Source organism: Myotis daubentonii, chromosome 19 (genome assembly GCF_963259705.1).
Source record: "Myotis daubentonii chromosome 19, mMyoDau2.1, whole genome shotgun sequence".
Classification (NCBI taxonomy): Eukaryota; Metazoa; Chordata; class Mammalia; order Chiroptera; family Vespertilionidae; genus Myotis; species Myotis daubentonii.
Genome location: NC_081858.1, coordinates 14,593,317 through 14,614,220, shown reverse-complemented (window position 1 = coordinate 14,614,220; position 20,904 = coordinate 14,593,317). Strand labels below are relative to the sequence as shown.

The 20,904-nt window shown below is 53.4% G+C and overlaps 1 protein-coding gene across 2 annotated transcripts in view; it reads left to right on the top strand.

The window, feature by feature from the left end:
* The first annotated feature begins 8,815 nt into the window (after positions 1–8,815).
* The window catches only part of GNB1L (G protein subunit beta 1 like), a 51,202-nt gene continuing 39,113 nt past the window's right edge, over positions 8,816–20,904 (top strand). The window contains exons 1-2 of one of the 2 annotated variants that reach the window (XM_059677008.1): positions 8,816–9,517; positions 9,765–9,862. In XM_059677008.1, coding sequence (XP_059532991.1) covers positions 8,834–9,517; positions 9,765–9,862 — 782 coding nt within the window. In that variant the 5' untranslated portion in view covers positions 8,816–8,833. The remainder of the gene's footprint in view (positions 9,518–9,764; positions 9,863–20,904) is intronic. The other variant, XM_059677009.1, reaches the window with a different exon arrangement.

Sequence of the window (20,904 nt, the reverse complement as noted above, 5' to 3'; positions counted from 1 at the left end):
GGGGTGAGGGCCAGGATTGCCCATCACTGGCTGCCAGGGTGCTCCCACATGCCCAGCCCCTGGTGTTTTCTCTACACACCCCTTTCTGCAGTACCAACCTTGCTCCGGTGCACCTGCCGTGTCTGTAATGCCCACTCCGTGCTGTGTCTGGCCTGTGCCATCACCTAGAGTGGTCGGCAAACTCATCAGTCAACAGCCAAATATCAACAGTACAACGATTGAAATTAATTTTGAGGGCCAAATTTTTTAAACTATATAGGTAGGTACATTGTTATTAACTTAATTAGGGTACTCCTAAGGCTTAGGAAGAGCCATACTCAAGGGGCCAAAGAGCCGCATGTGGCTCGCGAGCTGCAGTTTGCCGACCACGGACCTAGGATTGAGCAATGCACCCATGGTGCTGGGTACCACCAGCCTCACTGTCCAGTCCTGTGGGGCTCGGAACAGCTCATGGGGGTGCTGCCTGTATGGCCCTGAAGCACTGTAGGCCCGCTGGCTCCCCTGCATGGGGGTCACGTCTTTCTGGTAAATGGTGGGCAGAGGCCTGGCCCAGCTGAAAGCCTGCCACAAAGGGCCTGGCCTCGGCCATCGCCGGAGCCACCTTTGAGCCACGTGCTGTGTCAGTGTGCAGTTGCTGCCATGGTGCCCAGGAACCTGGACTCCCACATGTACACACTTCTCTGTGGGGCCGGGGGACCAGATTCTGGGGTCCCAGCTGGGCAGGGTGTTCTGACAGCTGCTTCCCTGAGCCAGGGCTCACTGCATGTGGGTCTCAGTAAGAGCACTGAGCAGTGTCATCTGTCTTGCATGCCGCTTGGCTCCAGGCTCACATCATGGCCTGAGGCCCCTCTCTAGGCCTACCCCTACCCTGTCCCCTCCTCCTAGGGATGAGGGAGGGGCCAGAGCGCCACAGGCCAGGTGCTCTCCACCTGGCCTGAGGGCCGCCTTCCCGCCGCCTTTGCATGTTTTTATGGTGCAATGAAAATATGATTTTAATTCCTCAGATTGTTTGGTGTAACCTACAATTACCCTGGGTGATTCCTGCACACTTCTGCTTATGGCTCAGATTGCACAACCACACGGGAGGGAGAGGGGCTGCGCTCAGGGGCCAAGCCACCCCCTCCCGACCTCACCCTTAGCTCGGAAGCTGGGTAAGGCACCTCCAGCGGCCCTGAGGTGCTGTCCTCTACTCCTATGGCCCCTCGGGAGGCAGGTATACAGAAGAGGGTGACCAGCAGTTTTTGAGGGCTGGATGGAAACTGAAATAGGCAAGGCAAGGGAGGGGTGGGCCTTGCCGGAGGAGGGCGCTGACTGCAGGGGTGCAGAAGGGGACATCAGCTCAGGGGAGGTGGCCATGATGCTTGGCTGCGGTCCCCTCCAAACCACAGGCTGCTGGTGTCTTCCCAGCATCTCACAGCCCGGCCAAGACCCCCAGCTTTTCTCGGCAGTAGCGGGGAACACCCGCCCCCATGCGTGCTTCAGCCATGCTTTAACATGGCGGGGAGGTGGGGGGGTGGGGAGGCCTGGCTGAGGGTGTGCCCACCTTGCTGAGCCAAGGGCCCTTGCAGGCAGAGTTGCCCCATGAGAAACAGGTCCGCATCAGGCGGTGCCTGTGGTTCAGGATGTCTGTGCCTGCAGCTTCAGGTTCGAGCTAGCCCGCAAGGACCCTGGGGTGGCCTGTCCCATAGCGTCTCAGCTACACACCTCACATCACCTAGCCCAGGCAGCAGCTTGGAGCCCCAGCCTCCTCCACAGCCTGACGCAGGCCTGAGCCCCTCACCTACCACTCTCCACTGGGTGCAGAGCTGCTGCAGTGAGAGTGACCCAGGACCCTGCAAGAGGCTGACCCTGAGTCGGTCAGACAGGGTCTGTGCCATCTTGAGAGACCCATGGCTTCCAGGCCACATCACTGAGCCCCCTGGACTCTGTTCAGGCTCCAGATGCTCGGGCCACCCTGCTGAGGGGGCGCCTTGCATGGCCTCAGTGCCCTGTACTCACATCACTCACTGGACGTGCACACATTGGCGTCTGCCTCTTAAAGTACATCAGGGTCCAGGCCAGGGCACTCGGGTGGCCACCAGGAGCCACTCCTGCCTCCCCGAGTTGTTCACAACCGACTGGGAGCCACTTCCCCTCCATTCCCATCCCAGGGGTCCCCACTAGGCAGGCAGGGCTGAGTGACTTTAGGAGTGATGTCCCAGGGAAGGGACAGGGTGGACGAGGGTTAGGGCCTATCTTACAGATGCTGCTTCCTGTTCCACATGCAGTTGATCACGGGATGGCCAGGGCCCAACCTTCAGACCTGGAAGTAACGTCTGTGGGAGGACAGTCCAGGGCACTTCCCAGCAGAGCTGCTCTGAGTAGGCCTGACCTGCTGCCTGCTCTGCCCTGTGCCCACTCCTCCCCCATCTGCCACCCCAGCTTCCAGTAGTCTCTTGGATTTCTTGTACTGCCACTGTGGACCCCAGGAGCCCTGCACATGCTGGTCCTTGGCCAAGCACCTGTGCCTGCAAGGCCAGCAAAGAGGCCACTGAGTGGGCCCCATGGGGCCCAGCAAAGCATCTTAGAGCTGAGCTCACCTAATCCCAGCCCCAACATGCTATGGTGCTCGGGTTTCCCTAATCCCGAAACCCAAACCAGGGCCTGCAGCCTTCCCAGGGCCGTCTGAGTGGGCAGCAAGAAGACCCCTTCCCATGTGCCTGTTCTGTTTAGAGCTGACCCCCACCAGGACAGGACAGGGAGTTGGGCACCCACAGGGTAGAGATCCAACCTGATGAGCCCCGGTGAGCTCAGGAAACAGCTGAGCCCTCGGCTCCCAGCTGGTCCAGGCAGGAAATTCAAGGCCAGTGGCGACAGCAGAAATGACGGGCAAGGCAGGCCCACCTCAAGCCTGCGAGGTCCTGGCCTCTAGGGTTTCATGGGACAGTGATCTATCTGGCCATGAAATTAAGTTTTTTTCCCCTAATAAAACTGGGATCTTTTTGGCTTATAACCGATGATCAAATAACACCCAATGCTTGGGAATAAAGTGGAACCATAACCAAGAGACCATGTGACCTTGTTACGTACCAGCTGGGGGTCAGGAGCCAGCTGGGCCCAGCTCCCTGCTCTGACCACTGACCACTGACCCAGCCAAGGCTCCCAGGGGACTGGGCACAAGGCACATGTACGTGAACACGCCAGCATGGGGCACTCACAGGCTCCCTTTTTATAGTCCCATTAGAGAGACACGCAGGCATGTTATGTGAGAACAGTTAATGGCACCTAGTGGTCTTAAGCATCTTTGAAGAATTTTCATACCCACAATTTCCCCAGAGCAGATGCAATTAGCTCCTGAACTACCAGGGTCGAGATAGGAGACAGAATGTGAGATCAAAGCAACATATGAATGTGGTGTGTGTGTTTGTTTTGTTTTGGGTTTTTTTTTGGGGGGGGGGAACTCCCACTTGAGTGAGAAACCGATGCCCAGACTCCCCAGAAGTCCCCGTGGGGCACAGTGTGCAGCCACGCCGCCTCCTTGCCCATCAAGGCCTCAGTGCCTGGCCTCTGCCTGTGGGAGAGGGTGATGGGAGACAAGACCTCCAAAGGGCTTTAGTGACTCCTTGTTCAGCCCACGGTGGCTGGAATTGGGCGGGTGATTATAATAATAAAGTCCTAACAATGAGCAGAGGTTGGGTTTCCATGGCTGTGGGACTGTTTGATTTTCAAAGTCTTTGGGAGAAGGTGTCTGAATGGAGTATGTGGTGCACATCAGCCCACTCCTTGCAAGTCAGAGTCCCATCCAGCACCTTACATCTCTCAAAAGGCGTGTTACCCGTCAGCTCCCTGGTAGGCAGAGGTCAGCTAACACGGCTGCCAGGGCAGCAGGACGGGCCCTTCTAGGCAAGGACTCCAGATTCCTTGAGCCGGATCGGTCTCTGCCTCGGGGCAAATGAGGAACCTGAAATGGCCTTGTTGCTTTTTGTGATGATGGACATGATGCTGCCTGAGTGGGAGCCCTCGTGCACACGGGGCACCTCTCTGGGGTGAGGGTCAGGATTGCCCATCACTGAGCACATCAGGCGGGAGGCTGCACCAGGAGGCCCAGGCACAGCGTGAATGAGCATTGCCTTCGCCAGCTCAGACAAGCTCTGACCCCCACCCACCCACCAAGGGCTGCTGTGAGGACCTGCTGCCTGAAGAACTTCCTCTAGCAGTTCTTATAGTGAGAGTCCTTTGATGAGAAATCACCACAGCTGTCATTTATCTGAAAATGTCTTCATTTCTCCCTCATTTAAAAATATTTTTACTGTACGTAGATTTCTTAGTTGGCTTTTCTTTTTTAAAAAAATTTGTATTGATTTCAAAGAGGAAAGGAGAGGGAGAGAGAGAGAGAGAAACATCAATGATGAGAGAGAATCATTGATTGAAACCATTGATTGGATGCCCCACACTGGGGATGGAGCCTGCAACCCCAGCATGTGCCCTGACCTGGAATCACTGTGACCTCCTGGCTCATAGTTGATGCTCAACCACTGAGCAATGCTGGCTAGGCACTTTTCTTTCCTGCACCTAAATTTTGTTTCATTGCTTCTGATCTATTTTTTTTTTTTTCTAATGTGAAGTCAGACATATGCAATGTGTCCTTATTTCTCTGACTGCTTTCAAGGTTTTCTCTTTATCTTGGGTTTTCAAGAGTCTGACTGTGACCTGCCTAGGTGTGTTTTCTTCATGCTTAATACTGCTTGGGATTTGCTGAGATTCTTGGATCTGTAAGTTGATCCCAAATTCAAGAACTTTTAGGTCATTATTCAAATATTTTTTATTCTGCCCCATTCTCTCTCTTTTCTTCGCAGGCACCATTATATTAGACTTTCTAATATCGTTTCTCAGGTTCACGTTACCTGTAGCTTTACTCTCATATTCTTTTGATTGGATAATTCTTTTTAAATGTGTCTTCGAGTTAATAGACTCTTTCTTCTGCCATCTCCAATTTGCTGTTAAGATCAGTTAAAGTCCACCCAGTTACCTTTACAGTTGTTGTATTTTTTGGTTCTAGAATTTTCATTTGGTTGTCTTTTACAGTTTCCATTTCTCTGCTTAAATTCCCTCTGTTTATTCATTATGACCACTTTTTCCTTTGAGTACTTAAACATATTTATAGCTGTTACAGACCCTACAAGCATTAAAAAGATAATACAGTGTGGCCTTGACTTACGAGTTTAATTCGTGCCGTGACGGAGCTCGTAACTCAAATTACTCGTATGTCAAATCACTGTGACGTTTGCTACGCCAACTAGCGGTGGGGTATCTGAAGCTGGCTAGTAACCCGAATTTTTTGAGCTTGCAACTCAAAGCAAAACATCGGCTGAGAGACGGCTCGTATCTAAAAAAAACTCGTTAGTCGGGACACTCGTAAGTCAAGGCCCCACTGTAAAGCAATATTATGAACAAATTTAATTCAATACATTTGGCAGATTCCTTTACTTTTACAAGAAGAAGTAGAAAACACGAACAGCTTTACATCTCTTAAAGGAATTAAGTTCTTTATTAAAAGTATCCCATAAAGAAGACTCCAAGCCTAGTTGTTTTCACTGATGAATTTTAGCAAACACTTAAGGAATAAATAATGTCATCCTACACCAGTTATTTCAGACAGTAGAGGAGAAAAACACTTCCAAATCAGTTTATCAGGCCAGTATTACCTGGATATCAAAACAAGACAAAGATATTACAGGAAAAGAAAATAACAAACCAATATCCCTTAAGTAGGTAGACCAAGGTCCTTAACAAAATGTGAGTGCTCGAACCTAGCCATACACGCAAAGAATTCATTATGGCCAAGTGGGGTTTATCCCAGGAATGCAAGTGGTTTTACGTTCAACATTCAATCCTTGTAATTTGTCACATTAACAGAGTGAACAAAAATATTGTGATCATGGCAGAGATGGAGTAAAAGCATTTGACCAAATTCAACGCCCATTTATAAAAAAACAAAACTGTGCAAACTAGGACTCAAAGGAAACTCCCTTAACCGAATAAAAGGCATCTATGAAAACCATTGACAGCTAACACCAAACTTCATAGTGAAAGATCAAACACTCCCCTTCTAACATTTGGAATAGGTCAAGGATGCCTACTCCTACCACTTTTCTGAAAGTTTTGGCCACTGCAACAGGCCAAAAAAAAAGAGACATACTAGTTATGTGTGTGTGTATACATATTTATAATAATAAAAGCATAATATGCTAATTAGACCGGACGTCCTTCTGGGACGTCAAAGCTAGGGCTGTGAGGGAAGCCCAGGTCCCAGGTGCCAGAAGGAAGCCGGTGTCGGCAGCCGAGGGAAGGAAGGCCTACTCTTGCACGAATTTTGTGCATTGGGCCTCTAGTATATACATATATATGTATGTATACATATTCTATATAGATATACAAATGTTATATATATAAAAGGAAGGGCAATTGTCTTTATTTGTAGATGGTTGTGTATATAGAAAAGCTTAAGGAATCTATAAAACAACTACTAGAAATATTAAGTGAACTTAGCAAGAGCATAAGATGTCAATTCTATTTTTATATACAAGCAAAGAACAACTGGAAAGTAAAAATATTTTAAATACTATTTACAATAGTATCTAAACCAGCCGTGGGCAAACTACGGCCCGCGGGCTGGATTCGGCCCGTTTGAAATGAATAAAACTAAAAAAAAAAAAAAAAAGACCGTACCCTTTTATGTAATGATGTTTATAACATTGAATTTATATTAGTTCACACAAACACTCCATCCATGCTTTTGTTCCGGCCCTCGGGTCCAGTTTAAGAACCCATTGTGGCCCTCGAGTCAAAAAGTTTGCCCACCCCTGATCTAAACCCTTAAAATGTTTAGAGATAAATTTAACAAAGTTAATTTTTAAAAATCTTAATAAAAAAAGCAGAAGAGAACAAATGATTGTGAGGGTTTGGAGAAATTAGAAACTGCATTGCTGGTGGGATGCAGCTGCTATGGAAAGTTTGGTAGTTCCTCAAAAAGTTAAATGTAGGGTTACCATATGATTCAGCAGTTCCACTTCTGCGTATATACCTAAGAAAAGTGAAAGCAGGTACTCAGATATTTGTACATCCATGTTCATAACATCATTAGTCACAGTAGCCAAAAGATGGAAGCAAGTCCTCAATGGAACCAAGTGTCCATTAACAGATAAGTGGATAAACAAAATGTATCTATATATATATAAAAGCTCAAGCGACCAATTGACTGGTCAACCGGTCACTATGACACGCACTGATCACCAGGGGGCAGACACTCAATGCAAGAGCTGCCCCCTGGTAGTCAGCGCGCTCCCATAACCAACCTCCTATGGCTGGCCAACCTCCCATGGTCCCTCCCTCAGCCGGCCGTCCACCCCGCCCACCCCCATCAGCCCTGATCTGAAGCCAGGCTGAGGGACCTCACCTGTGCATGAATTTGTGCACCGAGCCTCTAGTGTACACATAATGGAATATTATTCAGCCTTAAAAAGACACAAAATTCTGAGAGATGCTACAACATGGATGAACCTTTAAAACTATTCTAGCCCTGGCCAGAGTGGTTCAGTTGGTTGAAGCATCGTCCCATACACTGAAAGATCGTGGGTTCAATTCCCCATCAGAGCACATACCTAGGTTGCAGGTTCAATCCCTGGTTGGGGAGTGTACCAGTATGTGAGGCAACCAATCTCTCTCGCAAGTCAATAAACAAATTCTCTCGGGTGAGGATTAAAAGCAACACTATTCTAAGTGAAATAATGTGTGATTCCACATATTCAAGGTACCTAGAATAGGCAAGTTAATATAGACAAGTAGAATAGCGGTTACTAGGGGCAGTGGAAAGAGGTGATGTTATGTTGAGTTACGTGTTTAATGGGGGCAGATTTTCTGTTTGGGGTGTTGAAGTTCTAGAGCTGGATAGTGGTGAAGGGCTGCACAACAATGTGAATGTAATTAGTGCCACTGAGCCTACAAATGGTTACAATGTTAAATACCATGTGTTATATATTTTGCCACAATTAAAATATATATATATTTAGATGGCCTAAGTGAAGAAAAACGCAATTTGGACCTAAACAGTTGTTTTCTGATGGCCTGGCCCGGCTGAATTAGTCTTTTACACAAGCCTGCGGATGGGCCGAGTTGGCCTTAGCTGCCTGGTGCCAGAGGTAAGCCACATTGTCGGAACCTCCCCCTCTCCTTGGAGGCAGGAAGTTTAAATTATCAGGTCAATTAGGAAAGATACAACCGAAAAATACAAGTTTCATTCACGCTTCAAGGAGGCGTTTCCTGGCCGGGTGCCACTTTTATTATTTTTGGCGGAGGCTGCTGAAAGCCCCACAGACCGGGTGAAGGTACAATGTGATCTTTGATTTGCGTTTCAAAGATCAAAGAGAGTGAGTTTGGGTGTCGATGCAGATAACGTTTCAGAGATCCTTTCATGAAAGGAGTCACTAGACCAGGGCAGAAAGGGAGCTGATGTGTTGCGTGTGTTCGCCTTGAGAAAAATCATTTTCCAGTGCATTCGGCGGCCCGTGGCCCCAGGAACCCCTGGCCTGCATCCAGGTCCTTGGCCCACGGGACCTTAGGTCCTTGCGCTGGGGGCGGGCACCTTCTCCCACCTCTGGTCTAGGCACCGTGGGGGGGAGGGGGCGAGGCAGGGGCTGCGCCCGCGAGGAGCCCCCAAAGCCCGTCCTCCACCGGCTTTTCCCATGTCCCTGGGTGCTGACGGGCACGCCACTCCGGGGCTGCCTTGGCAGCCTGCCCTCATTGTCCTCTGTGGGGCCGGCCTCGGCTGGGGAAGAGCAGCATAAACCCACTAACCATGAGAAACCCACAGGCCCCGCCTGCCAGCGCGCAGGTGGAGGGTCCTTGGGGCCGAGCTGCCCGTCCTCTCGCTCTGCGGCCGGAGGTTTGCAGGACCAGGCCCTTTAAACTCGGGGCACTGGATGGCGAGAGAGGCTTTGCAGAGGAGCGCTGCGGCCCCTCTTCGCCCAAACCCGCCCAGATGCCCGCAGCCCCCAGTGCCCCGCTGACTCGAGGCGGTAAACCCGGGCTCCGGCGGCACCTACAACGGCGTCTCTGCGGGAGCCAGGGGGGCGCCGCGGCCCCACCCGCTAGCTACTCCGTCCTCATCGCCGGTGTTCCCCGCCCGCCTGGGCGGCACCACCCGCGTAGCCCCGCCCACTCCGGCCACTCCGCGCCTGCGCACGCGGCCCGTGTGCTCTCGTGGCACTTGGCGCGGCGCAGGGCTGAGCGCGATCCCATCAGCCCTCGCGCCGCGCTGCCGCGCTGCTGCGCTGGCGGGTCCTGGGAGCGTCCGCGCGGCCGCGACCCCAGGGCGCACGGCGCAGGCGCGGCCCGGTGGGGCGGCCGGCGTAGGGTGGGCCGAGCGCCGGTGCGGCGACGTACGGGAGGCCGTGCGCACGCAGGGGGTGTGGCTGCACCGCGCGGTGGGGCCCTGAGGCGCTCACTGCTCCGAGTTGGAGTCACTGTCTTCGGCTCTAGGGTCAGTGGGGCGGCGAGAACCCTGGCGCCCGGCAGTGGGATTGCGCCCTCCGTCCCTTCCCCAGTCCCCGTCCTCGGAGACGCGCTCGGAGTCCCCGCACTGGGTGCCGGCGGGCCTCAGTTTGTCAATCCGCGCCGGGGCCGAGGGGGCGTCTGCAATGGTTTTCGGGTGGTTCCCGCCGTCTGCGTCCCTAGAGGTAGTCCCGCGCCTCGCCTCACGGCGGCCGATCTTGTTCTCCACTTTCTAGGTGACACTGGGACTCTCGCCCTCGGAGGGAGACGCGTTCGCAAGGTCCCTGGCTGCAGATTCGTGGACCCTTTCCGTGGGCGCCTGGCGTAGCCGTAGGTGGGTCGGATTCCTATTGCGGGGGAGCTTGTGAGCTCAGGTCCCCGTGCTTTCCGGCATGGCGGTTGCAGGAGGGGTGGGGCAGTGGTCTGCCCTAAAGCGGAGGCACTTGCTGTGGGGCTTTGGGCATGTTATTCTACTCTTGGGGGCCCGGGGTCTCCCGGAGTAGAGAACGTTCCAGCGTCCCAGGTGCTGGCTCTGACTTTGTGGGAGGCGAGTGCACGGGAGCCGCGGCACCTGCTCCTGGACAGAGCGCTGTCCGGCCCAGGAGAAGGGCCCGGATGCCTCACTGCCAGGCACGGTGAGGACAGAAATGAGAGAGACCATCCGACTGGTAGGTGTGGGAGAGCCAGGGTTCCTGCCCCGGTCAGGTCCAGGCGTAGGAAGGCTCAGGCCCATGCAGGGCTGGCTGCTTGGCGCAGAGGTGCTTTCCTCCTGAGGTTGCAGAGGGCACACGGGAATAATGATGAGTTGGGAGGGGTGACAGCTAGGGTTCCAAGTGGGGATGGGAGGTCCGAACTGGGAGAAAGGGAGCGCATTGGCTCCTGGGCATGGGATGTGGTCTCAGTGGGCGACCTGGCACCTGACTTTAGGTGGGTGATAGGAGCTGCGATGTGGTTATTGCGTTTTGGAGCTCAGTGAGGGACCGGACTCGATGAGTGTGCTGCTCCTTGGGCCACTGCAGGCCCTCGAATATTCTTTCCTTGTTTTAGGATGGGAAGGGCTTTTAGGTGGAAGACCACCACCAGGGGGTAGGGAATATACCTAAGAGGTTCTGTAATGCTTGGCTGGCAGAGGTAGGTGCTGGTGGCCCTGGCAGCTTCGAGTGCTGCAGGCCACCCTGGGAGGTTCTGGGCAGAAAGACCAATAGAGCTGTGCCTTCCTGGAGGAACTCGCTCCGACGGGGGCCAGGTAAACACATAGGAAACTGCACACGAACGGGTGTGCAGGCTGCGGTGCCCTGGGTGGGGAGCACTGGGTTGTGAGTGGAGGGGTTGTGGGGAAAACCACACAAGGAGGGGTGAAGCAGAGAGTGCTGCAGAGGCCATGAGCGGACCTCCCTTTGCAGAGACTGGGGAGGTGGCTATGTTAGGCGAGGCAGTGTGAGAGCCCTGCGGAGGGCTCCTTGCCGTGGAAAAGAACTGTGCTTGCTGATGGTTACAGACTCCTGTCCCTGAATACTCAGGGTCGATGCTCACTGCTCTCCAGGCCCTTCGCAGGAGTAACTTTAGGGAGGTGAGAGAAGGTGCAGCAAGCGGGATTCAACTTGAACATCAGATGCTGGGTTTTCGACAGGGAAAGGAGTGCAGGGAGGTGGCCTTCAGGGTCAGGGTGGCTTTGCCCGTCGGCTGTACTCTGAGTGGTGAAGCGAGTCTGGAAAGCCTAGGGCCTAGAGACAGAATAGCAAGGCCCAGGGCTGCTGTCACACGCAGGTACCATGCTCCTGATGCTGTGACGTAAGACCGTCGTATGACCGTCTGTGCCACAAGTTAGTGTCAGTGCTTGGGGCAGCCAGAAGACTCCTGAGCAGATGGTAAAGTGTAGTTCGTAATAGGTGTGGTGAAGTTGATGGTTAAGTGTTTGGCCTCTAGAGCCAGGTTCAGCCGCCTCTGCCACTTACTGCTTGGTGTGTGGCTGCAGACAAGTGACTTCACTCACCACTCTGCCTCGGGGACCGTAATAGCACCAAGCTTACGAGAGGGTCAGGGTGTGGGGTGGTGGAGAGAGCACTTAGTAAAAGGTTGCTACTGTCATTCTCCGGAAATTCCCTGGTAGCCAGGCTGTTCAAGGAAGCCCAGGGGGTTCTGATCTGGCCCTTTTCCTTCTGGTACTGACAGCATCTGCCATCACATCTTGCCCTTGAAATGTCACAGGTGGCCTTGACCTGCCTTCTTGGACATCCCAGGCCCTCCTTCCATTCCAAACGCCTGGTGGGTTACCTCGGGTTGGCCTGCTTGTTGCCTCCTCCTGCAGCCCCTTGGTGATGGTTGGGCCTAGTTTCTGCTCTTCCCCACCTTGTTTTTGGACAGAATGCCTTGGATGGTGACCTGTGTTTGACAGTCCTATGAGCTCTTCTCAGCTTCCCTGACCCTCAGCACTTGCCCAGAACACCTGGGCTTACCACACCCTTCTCTAGCCCATCTCTGTCCTGTTGTGTCCTGTGTGTCTCTTCTGACCACAACCCCCCCCCCCCCGCCCTTCCTGTGCCATCTCTTCCTCTCCTTTCCCCTTCTTTCTAGTAGTTGGTGCAGCAGCCTCCCTCCACTCCCAGCATTCCTTGTGGCTGGCGCCGGTGGCAGGGTCCTTGCAGTCCCATCTGAGCTGCAGCCAATTATCCAACGTACACCCCTTGGCAAGAGATTGACTGGGCCTCTCCTGGGGGCTGCATATGCCCCCCTAGTGGATGCCTGGATTGAGCAGCCCTGCTGTGGCACCCTGTGTGTGTGCATGGCCACGGAGCAGCAGAGCACAGTGAGTTGTGAAGCCACAGAAAAGGGTTCCCTCATTGTGCACACGCCCGACCCACAACCCCTCAGGGTGCACTTCCACTGGGTGCCAGGCTCAGACCCAGGCACCTTTGATGGCTCCCCATAGCTGCTGCACTGCTTTTTGGCTCAGCTGGGCGATTGCATGTCTTTCCACTTTGAGCACTGCCAGGACAACCTCAGCCGAGTCTGCAAGGTCCTCGGGGCGCCTGACAGACCCAGCTTGGGTGTGGGCAGCCCCTACCTTGATGGGTATCCCCACCTGATGATGATGAGCTCTTTTGCCGGGATCCTGAAGAGGTTATTCAAAACCTGAACAGCTTTGCTGAGGACCATGCTGCAGCCCTGCCCCTTGTCCCCACCTCAAACCAGCCACCAGTGGCCCCGCAGCTGCCTGTGGTGAGGCCGTACTTAGCTAGGTTCTCGGAGGCCCTAGCACTCAACATGGGTGCTACCCTCAGGCCTGTCCCAGACAGTCTAGTTCTGCTACTTCTAGTTCTGACTCTGAATTAAAAATGCTCTGCCTGAGCAGCAGCTGGCCAAGGAGAGCAGCCCTGGGCCCACCGAGCTGCCTGCCTTGTCCACTTCTGCGTGTAGCACCAGCCCTGGTCTGGTGGGGCCAACAGAGATGGCCCCCAAACCTGTCCTTGTGTTTACAGAATCTGCCTAAGCCCCCTGCCCAGCAACCAGATCCAGCTCACCCAGGGGGGCCGGAACCCCAGAAGACAGGGGAGGTAGGTGGCCCACAAGGGGCGGTGGAGACCCCAGCAAGAGCCACCTTTTTCTCCTGCTCTCCATCCTGCAGCCCTGGATTCTGAACAGGTCCCAGGCAGGTGCAGCAGTGCTCCTCGTGATGAAGTGGCCTATGTAGCCAGGAATCCCGCAGCCCCTCCCCCCTCTCCCCCCAGGACCAAGTGGCATTGCCAGATGACTCTAGATGTAGTGCTGCCAGGTGTGGCGCTGTCCACTTGCCCCATTGCTGGGCAGGAGGGGTACTTGTTTGGACTCTGCCTTCGTCCTCCCCCTCCCCCACCACAGCAGACCGCTGGCCTCTGCCCTTGCTCCTCATTCTCTGACTTCCCTGATGGCACAGAGGCTGCTTCCTGCATCCCCACACCTGCCCTTGGCGTGCCATCTCACCTGGGTTTGTTCTCCCTAGTTGGACAGAGCTCTATAGATCAGTCCTCATCATATATTTGCACTGTCTTTGTAAACCCCCCCCCCCCCCCCCCACACACACAACCCCCTTCAGTGCTGGCCGCAACTGGACTGGGTTTGCCATGCCAGCCTTTTCGGGATTTGGTCCCTGTATGGTCTTTGCTTTGCCCCCCCCACCCCTATCTCTGTTTCCCGTGACCTGTCCTCTTGGCTGGAATTTAAGGAGGAGGTGGCCACTTTCATTGTTGAGTGTGAGTCAGATGGTGTCTTGGTAGAGAAAGATGCTTTTCTGTGTGTTTAGCAGCAGCCCTGGTCAGCTGGGAAGGCTCCAGTACAGGAAGGTAGAATGCAAGCTGCCTTTCAGTCTCAACTCTGTTCCAGGCATTTCCTTCTGTGTTAACGTTCTAGTCACCTGTTTTCTTCCATCTTCCTATCTCAGTGCCTTTGCCCTGATGCCCTTCCACTTTCTGCTCTTCCGCAGTCATTGCCTTTGCCCGCTCTTGCACATGGCCGATTCATCACCGAGCCCAGCACTGCTGACTTGTGTGTCTGCGCAGACTGAGCCTCTAGGGCAGGAGTCCATCTTAGCTCGTGCCCCTGACACACAGCCAGTGCTCGTTAAATGTGCGACGGATCCATGGCTGGGCCTGGGGCGTGGTGGCTGCCCACAAGCAGAGTCTGTTCCGTTGGCAGGAGCACTGTGCCCATTCTGTCAGGAACAGAGAGGCCAGGCCCCAGTCCCAAGCACCCACCCCAGGTCAGTGTTGCATGTATGGTTGGGAGCTCTGAGGATTGGAAGGGTCTGGTTGAGGAGTTGGAAGGGCTGAATGGGTGGGAGTGGGAGGCCTCACAGGTGAAGTGTGGCCTTGAAAACGGACTTTTCTGCGAGTAGAGGTGAAGTGAGGAGCAGGCAGCAGAGCTGAGTTGGGAGGCCCCAGGGGGCCAGAGGATTGGAATGAAGAAAGACCTGTTCTGCACAAGGATGGGTTTTTCTAATAATGAGCTGAGCTGGGAAGCTCCCTCAAGCTAAACTGAACATAGGATTGGTACAGTGCACCAATCAGAGCAGTGGTTAGGCAAGAATTTCAAGCCCCTTTCAGTTTTACAATTGTGTAAACAAAAGAACACCTTCCTGGAAAGAAGAAATAAGTAGAAAGAAGAAATAAGTGGAAATGGGAACTGCAACTAAAACTAGTTATTTTAGGAAAAATTGTACTAAGCAAAACATCTGATAAAATTTTTTAAGCACATTGTTGGGATTATTTTATTTAATAACTTCAAAAGGCTCTGGGTTCAGATGGTTTTATGTGTGAGTTATTTTAAGGCACAGATAATGTGCAGGTAAAACAGTTGCAAATCTTGGAAATAGGTGGGAAGCTAATATAACCCGAAAAGCAAAGCAAGCAAGCTGACAAAAGAAATCATACGCAGCCTTTCTGATCAGATGTGGAAAATCCCAGAATGTTCTAGGCAGTCCCAGTCCCTCTGTGTGGGATAACACTACTGCCCCTCCCTGCTGTTGCTCAGGTCCGGACCCTCCTTCTGTAGGCACAGTCTGACTGCTCCCACCCACTCCAGCCAGCCTGTCCCTAACACCTCCGCAGGCCCGCCAGACCATGCAGCTTTCAGGAGCACCCTCCTTGGGGTGCCCGCCTGTGTGTGGAGAGCTGGGAGTGGCGAATGCTCAAAGGGCCCTCCTCCCACCATGCATGATAAGCCTCCTCTCCTGACGCTGTGTTCCTGTTCCCCACAGCGCGGGAAAGCAGCTAGGTCCCTGCATCTGCCCAAAGGCAGGGACAGCGCCAGAGGAAGCCATCACTTTGCAGCACTGTACACGGCCTATGCGACAGGCCAGGCCAGAGACCTCCCATCCTCTCCTGATGCCACCCAGAAACAGGCACCTTGCCATCACCAATGAGGTCCTTCCTCTTCTTTGCTTTCTCCAGATTAATCAGGTCATCTGGCCTCTCCCCCAATCCTCTGGGGCCTGCCTTGGCAGAGCTGGCCCTCAGGAGAGGGATGTGAGATGGTAACCCAAGTCCTGGACAGGAGCTGCCTGGAGCCTGAGGGAGTAAAAAACCCAGGGGGTCGGAAGGGAAAATGCCAATCTTGAGCTGAAGGAATTCACTCCAGGTCCACTACATGGAGACAGGAAAGGCAGCCGGCGCAGAGGCCAGCAACATAGTAGTGTGTCAACTGGGCCATCCCCCCAGAAAGCAGCTTTGATTCTACTGCCAGAGCTGTCTTGCCAACTCAAATGAGGGCCCTTCTAGATCATCATACCTGTCCCTCACGTCCTTGGAAATAGCCTGCAGACTTAATTTCTTAAAGATAGGACACAGCGGGCACTATGGGTGTTTTTGTTTTTTTTTTAACGTATCTATCTCCAAGAAAATTCTAACACCGGAAGAATTGAGGGAAAGGTCTTATGAGATAGTGAACATTTTATAAAGCTGCAATAATGAAGGTGCTTGGAAATTGGTGTGGACAGATGAACAGAGGAGAATAGAGAACTTTGGAATAAAGCCAAATGGGAATTTAGTTCATACTAGAGGTGTTTCAAATTAATGGGAGTAAAATGTATTATTCAGTAAAAGGAGTTGGAACAACTGATTAGCCATCTGGAAAATAGTAAAACTGCATACTTTCCTCTTCCTACTAGCCTATACTCCAGATGAATTAAAGATTTCAACATTTTAAAAATCATTAAAGTAGTATTAATCCAGTCTGTGATTCCAGAACTTACTTTAAAAGTCTTAGATACCCAGAATTGCTGAAGGCATGAAGAAACAGACTTTTTTAATGCTATTGGGTGAAGTGTCAAATACTATGATTTGCCCACGTGACATTACTAGTAGACGCTGACCACTCGCCTGCGTATATTTGGTCATTGCTCATTCCTTGGTGTGGGGCTTCAAGCATGGACTTGAGCTTGGTCATATCTTTCCGATTACACTTGGAAGCTGACAGTCCTTGGTGTCATCTTGACCTCTGTGAACTGTAGTTTATCCACACAGAGTGAGGATGGGTAGAATGAGATAAACCCCCGTGCAGTGGCCTGAGCCCTAGTGACTGCCAAATGAGCCTCACTGCAGCAAAACGAAACAGCCCAAAGGCCCAGCAGTCAGGAGGGAGGTAGAGCTGTTTCCATTGTATCAGTCAGGATGTGCCAGATTGTGCTGCAGTAACAAACTTTGCATCTCAGTCACAGATCCACTGGGACAGCCTCTGCCCTTTATAGTGCCCTAGGGACCCATGGCAACAGGAGCCCCACTGGATGTGTTTTTCTGTGAACACAGAGTGGAAAGACCCCCGTGAACCACAAGTGATACATGTCTCTCCCCTTCTGTTACCGATTCCCTGGCCAGAGAAGCCACACCTGAGTTTGCATGGATGAGAGGATCTCATCCTCCTGTGGGGAAGGGTGGGCTCTCAGCCTTGAGAAGAACAAGCATTCACTCAGCATGACTCAAGAGTGCAGCCATCGAGGCCGTGGTTGGCGAGCTGCATCGTCACCCTGGAAAGATGCCTGCGTGCGTTTGCTAGGGCTGCATGGCTTACACCAAAAATGTGTGTGTGTGTGTGTGTGTGTGTGTGTGTGTGTGTGTGTGTTTTCCACAGTTCTGGAGGCTAGAAGTCTAATATCGAGGTCTCTACAGGGGTGGTTCCTCCTGAGGCCCCTTTCCCTAGCTTGTGATGGCTGTCTTCCTGTCACATGGCGGTCCCTCTGTGCCTGTGTCCTATCTCTTAGAGGACACCAGTCATATTATTAGGGCCCACCCATATGACTTAATTTAACCTTAATTACCTCTTTAAAGGTCATGTCTCCAAATAATCACATTCTGAGGTGCTGGGGTTAGAACTCTGAACTTGGGGGGGACACAGTTATACTGCCCAAGATGGATTTCTTTTTAAAATTAATTTATTTGCAATTTTGGGCAGTACTGTCATGAGAACCCTTCTGAGTGTCCCTGAATGCCCTGTGTAGAGCCCCTCTAGGCCCCTGGAGCAGGAAGTAAGTGACCAGTTGTTTTGTATGCCGAACTCTCACTTCCTTTTTTTAATTAATATTTTTAATGTATGTTTTTATTGATTTCAGAGAGAGGAAGGGAGAGGGAGAGAGAGAAGCATCAATGATGAGAATCATCAATCTGCTGCCTCCTGCATGCCCCCCACTGGGGATTGAGCCCACAACCCAGGCTCAACCACTGAGCCACACTGGCTAGGCCTTCTTTGTTTTTTCTTAACGCCTCACCTGAGTATATGTTTTTATTGATTTTAGAGAGAGAGGAAGGGAGAGAAAAACATCCATGTGAGAGATAAACAACAATCGGTTGCCTCCTGTACGTGCCCTGATCAAGGATCGAACCTGCAACCTTTTTTTGGTGCATGGGACAGCACTGCAACCAACTGAGCCACCCAGCTAGGCAGGACTCTTCTTAAGAAATATCTCCCTACCTGAGGGTCAAGGACATCACACTGTATTCCCAAGTTTTAATGCTTTGCCTTTTGCATTGACTGTGGACTCTGTAATGGCGTGGTGTGCGGAGGCGTCTGCTGCCAGCATCAGAGGGCCTGAGGAGAGTGGTTTCTCCACCCACCGGCGCTGAGCATGTAATAGGAATGGAAATAAACATTGAATGTGTGACGCTACTGAGTCTGGGGACTTGTGTTTTCCACAGCATGACCTATTCTATCCTAACCGATAGAGGACCCCGTTCCACCTTTCCCACAGGGAGGTGACTGTCAGCCTCCCGTGCGGGATGCCATGCTGCCCACACCTGTCCATGATGCCATCTCATACACGCCTGTTCTATCCCTCACTAATGATCTAGCTTTATGGTACGTCTTCTTTATCTGGTAGAGAAACATACTCCCCTCCCTTGTTCTCAGATTGTCGTGGCTAGCTTTTAAAACACATTTCAACACAACACAAGTGGAGAGGATGGCACAGTGGACGGCATTGTGCCCATCTGGCTCCAGCAGTGGTCAGTCCTCACCCTGGGGTTCTGTGTTGGGAGACTGCTGGGCTGGGCGTGCTCTCTGGGCAGCAGGAGTCCTGAGCTCACTTTATGTGTCTTTGGGCAGTGGTGTCCTCATTTGCAGATGGGTGACATGACCCCTGTTAGGGGTGTCGATGGGCCTGGGAGGAGCCCCTGGGCTGCAGGATGCCCTTGGCAGCCCGCTCCTTCTCTCCTGGCCTCAGGAGTACATAGCCAGGGCGGGGACCTGTGGGTCATGAGTGTTCATCCACTTGCCAGGTGCTTCTGTCTCCCCACTGGCAAGACCAGATGGTAGAGGGCTGTCCCTGGGCTGCTTTCCACCTGTGGTCAGCACAGGGACACCTGCTGGCTGCTGGGAATGCCGCATCTTGTGCTCCCCATAGTTCAAGTGCATAGCGTCGTCATTCACCTTGACTTCCACCATAGCCAGGCTTTCTAAACACTGTAGGCGGGCCTGGGAGGGCCTGCAGGATGGAGGATCCAGGAGGCGTTTGGTCAGGCACCTGAACCAATGCACTGTCCCCTGGGGCACCACAGCCTCCCACCACTAAGACCCTGTGTTCCTCCCCCGAAAATCGGTACAAATTGGAGCCTTGGGGTGATGGCAGCCAGGAGGTGATCCAGGGCCAGTGCACTTCTGTCCCTGTCCACCTGTCCACTCCAGGTGCACACTTCATAATGCCCACTGCAGCCTCCTGGCCCTTGTTATTGTCCCCACTCCCAGCAAGTTGTTGAACTCCTCGGCCTGTAGATTAGAACTTCTGCCTCCCGTGTGGCTGGAAAGTAGCAGGCCCCTCAGGGCTGCAATCACTGTCCCTGACCCCCCTCCCCCCCCGAGACGTCCACCAAGCACTGCTGGCAGCCATTCATGTGAGTGCCCACGTGTGGGTGTGTGCCCCTACACCTGCAGCCCATGGTGAACATGCAGTGCATTTGCACGCACGTTATTTGTGGATCTGGTAGGCAGATCGCTGGAGGGAGCCCCCCATTCGCTGCCACAGGAGCAGCCATGTGGATCCCTGTCAGGAAGTGCATCACCATGGTTAGGGTCCCTCTTCAAGTGGGATTGGGTTTCTAGGAGCTGCCCGGGCACGAGCCTGCTGGGATCAGCCCCCTTTCCATGCCATAGGTGAGTGTTGTCTGGGCGCCACCATCAGCACTGGGCAGCTGGCTCCTATGGACCTCCTGGCAGAAGTGCGCCCCAGAGGCTGGCACTGGCACAAGGGGATGGTCACACTTGAAAAACAAGCTTTTCCATGTGTTCACCCGTGACAAAAGGACTGGTGGCCTGCCCCTGGCCCGGTTCCCACCCCTGCCCGTAAGTGCTTGGGGGCAGTTTGGCTGAAAACGCCCCTCAGTCGGGCTTCCTTCCTGCCATCTCAGGACTCCTTGGACCCGCTCCTGGGGGTAACGGATGTCCTCAGCTGCAGCTTGAGACGCCTGTTCACGGAGAGGCCCTGCCCGCCCATCCTGCCTGCCCCTGCAGCCCAGCCGCCCCTCACCCTGGCATTTCCTTTCTTTCAGCCCAGTCCCGAGAAGTCTGTGAGACTCTCGGCCTCAGCACCCACAGCTGTGGGAGGTCCTTGCTGCCTGTGAGCAGACTGGTCATTCATACCACATACCTCCAGCCTCCAGGCTGTAAGACATCACATCACATGCCTTTCTCTCCCGAAGGCTCCCTCCTGCTGCCCCCTCCCAGCCTGGCCGTGCCAGTGCACTGGCTGTGACGTGGCAGGGGAGGAGAACAGGCCGGGGTGGGCTGGGGGCTCACCGCTGCCTGGGCACCGACCACACCAGGCGGGCCTTGACTCCAGCAGAGGATCCGGTCCTGGGAGGCTCGGCTATGACTGGTGCGTCCTGTTACCCTCTTCCCCAAGCACAGTGGGGCTCGTCTGGAAAGGGGTGCTTTTAGTCCTGGTGGGGTGAGTGTCCAGGCACTGAGGCAAAGCCTAAGTCACTGCAGGCCAGGAGCCCCCGTAGGCCTTCACAGGAATCCAGAGGCCTGGGATACGCCCCCAGGGAGGTGAGGTCAGTGTCTGCTCCTGCCGGAGGCTGCTGAGCTTTGCCAGAGCAGACGGTCTAAGTTATGGAGCACGGGTCCCTTCTGGGATGGAAGGGGAGGCTTCAAGCCAAAGACGGAGGTGGGGGCTTTTCTAACCAGGTCCCTCAGGAGCGTGACACGTGGCTCCACCACAAAAACCTGTGTCTGCGGCTGTCCCCTGAGTTCTGCTTTGGGGACTCACTGGCTCATGGGGAGGTGCCCTACCTGCAAGGGTGCCCAGGCTGTACAGGAAGCTCAGAGGGGGCTCCTGGCAGCAGGGCTCGGCTGTTTTCCCTGTGCACGCACAGGACAGGGCCTTGCCCAGTCTTAGGCCCAGCTCCATCAGTCAAGGCC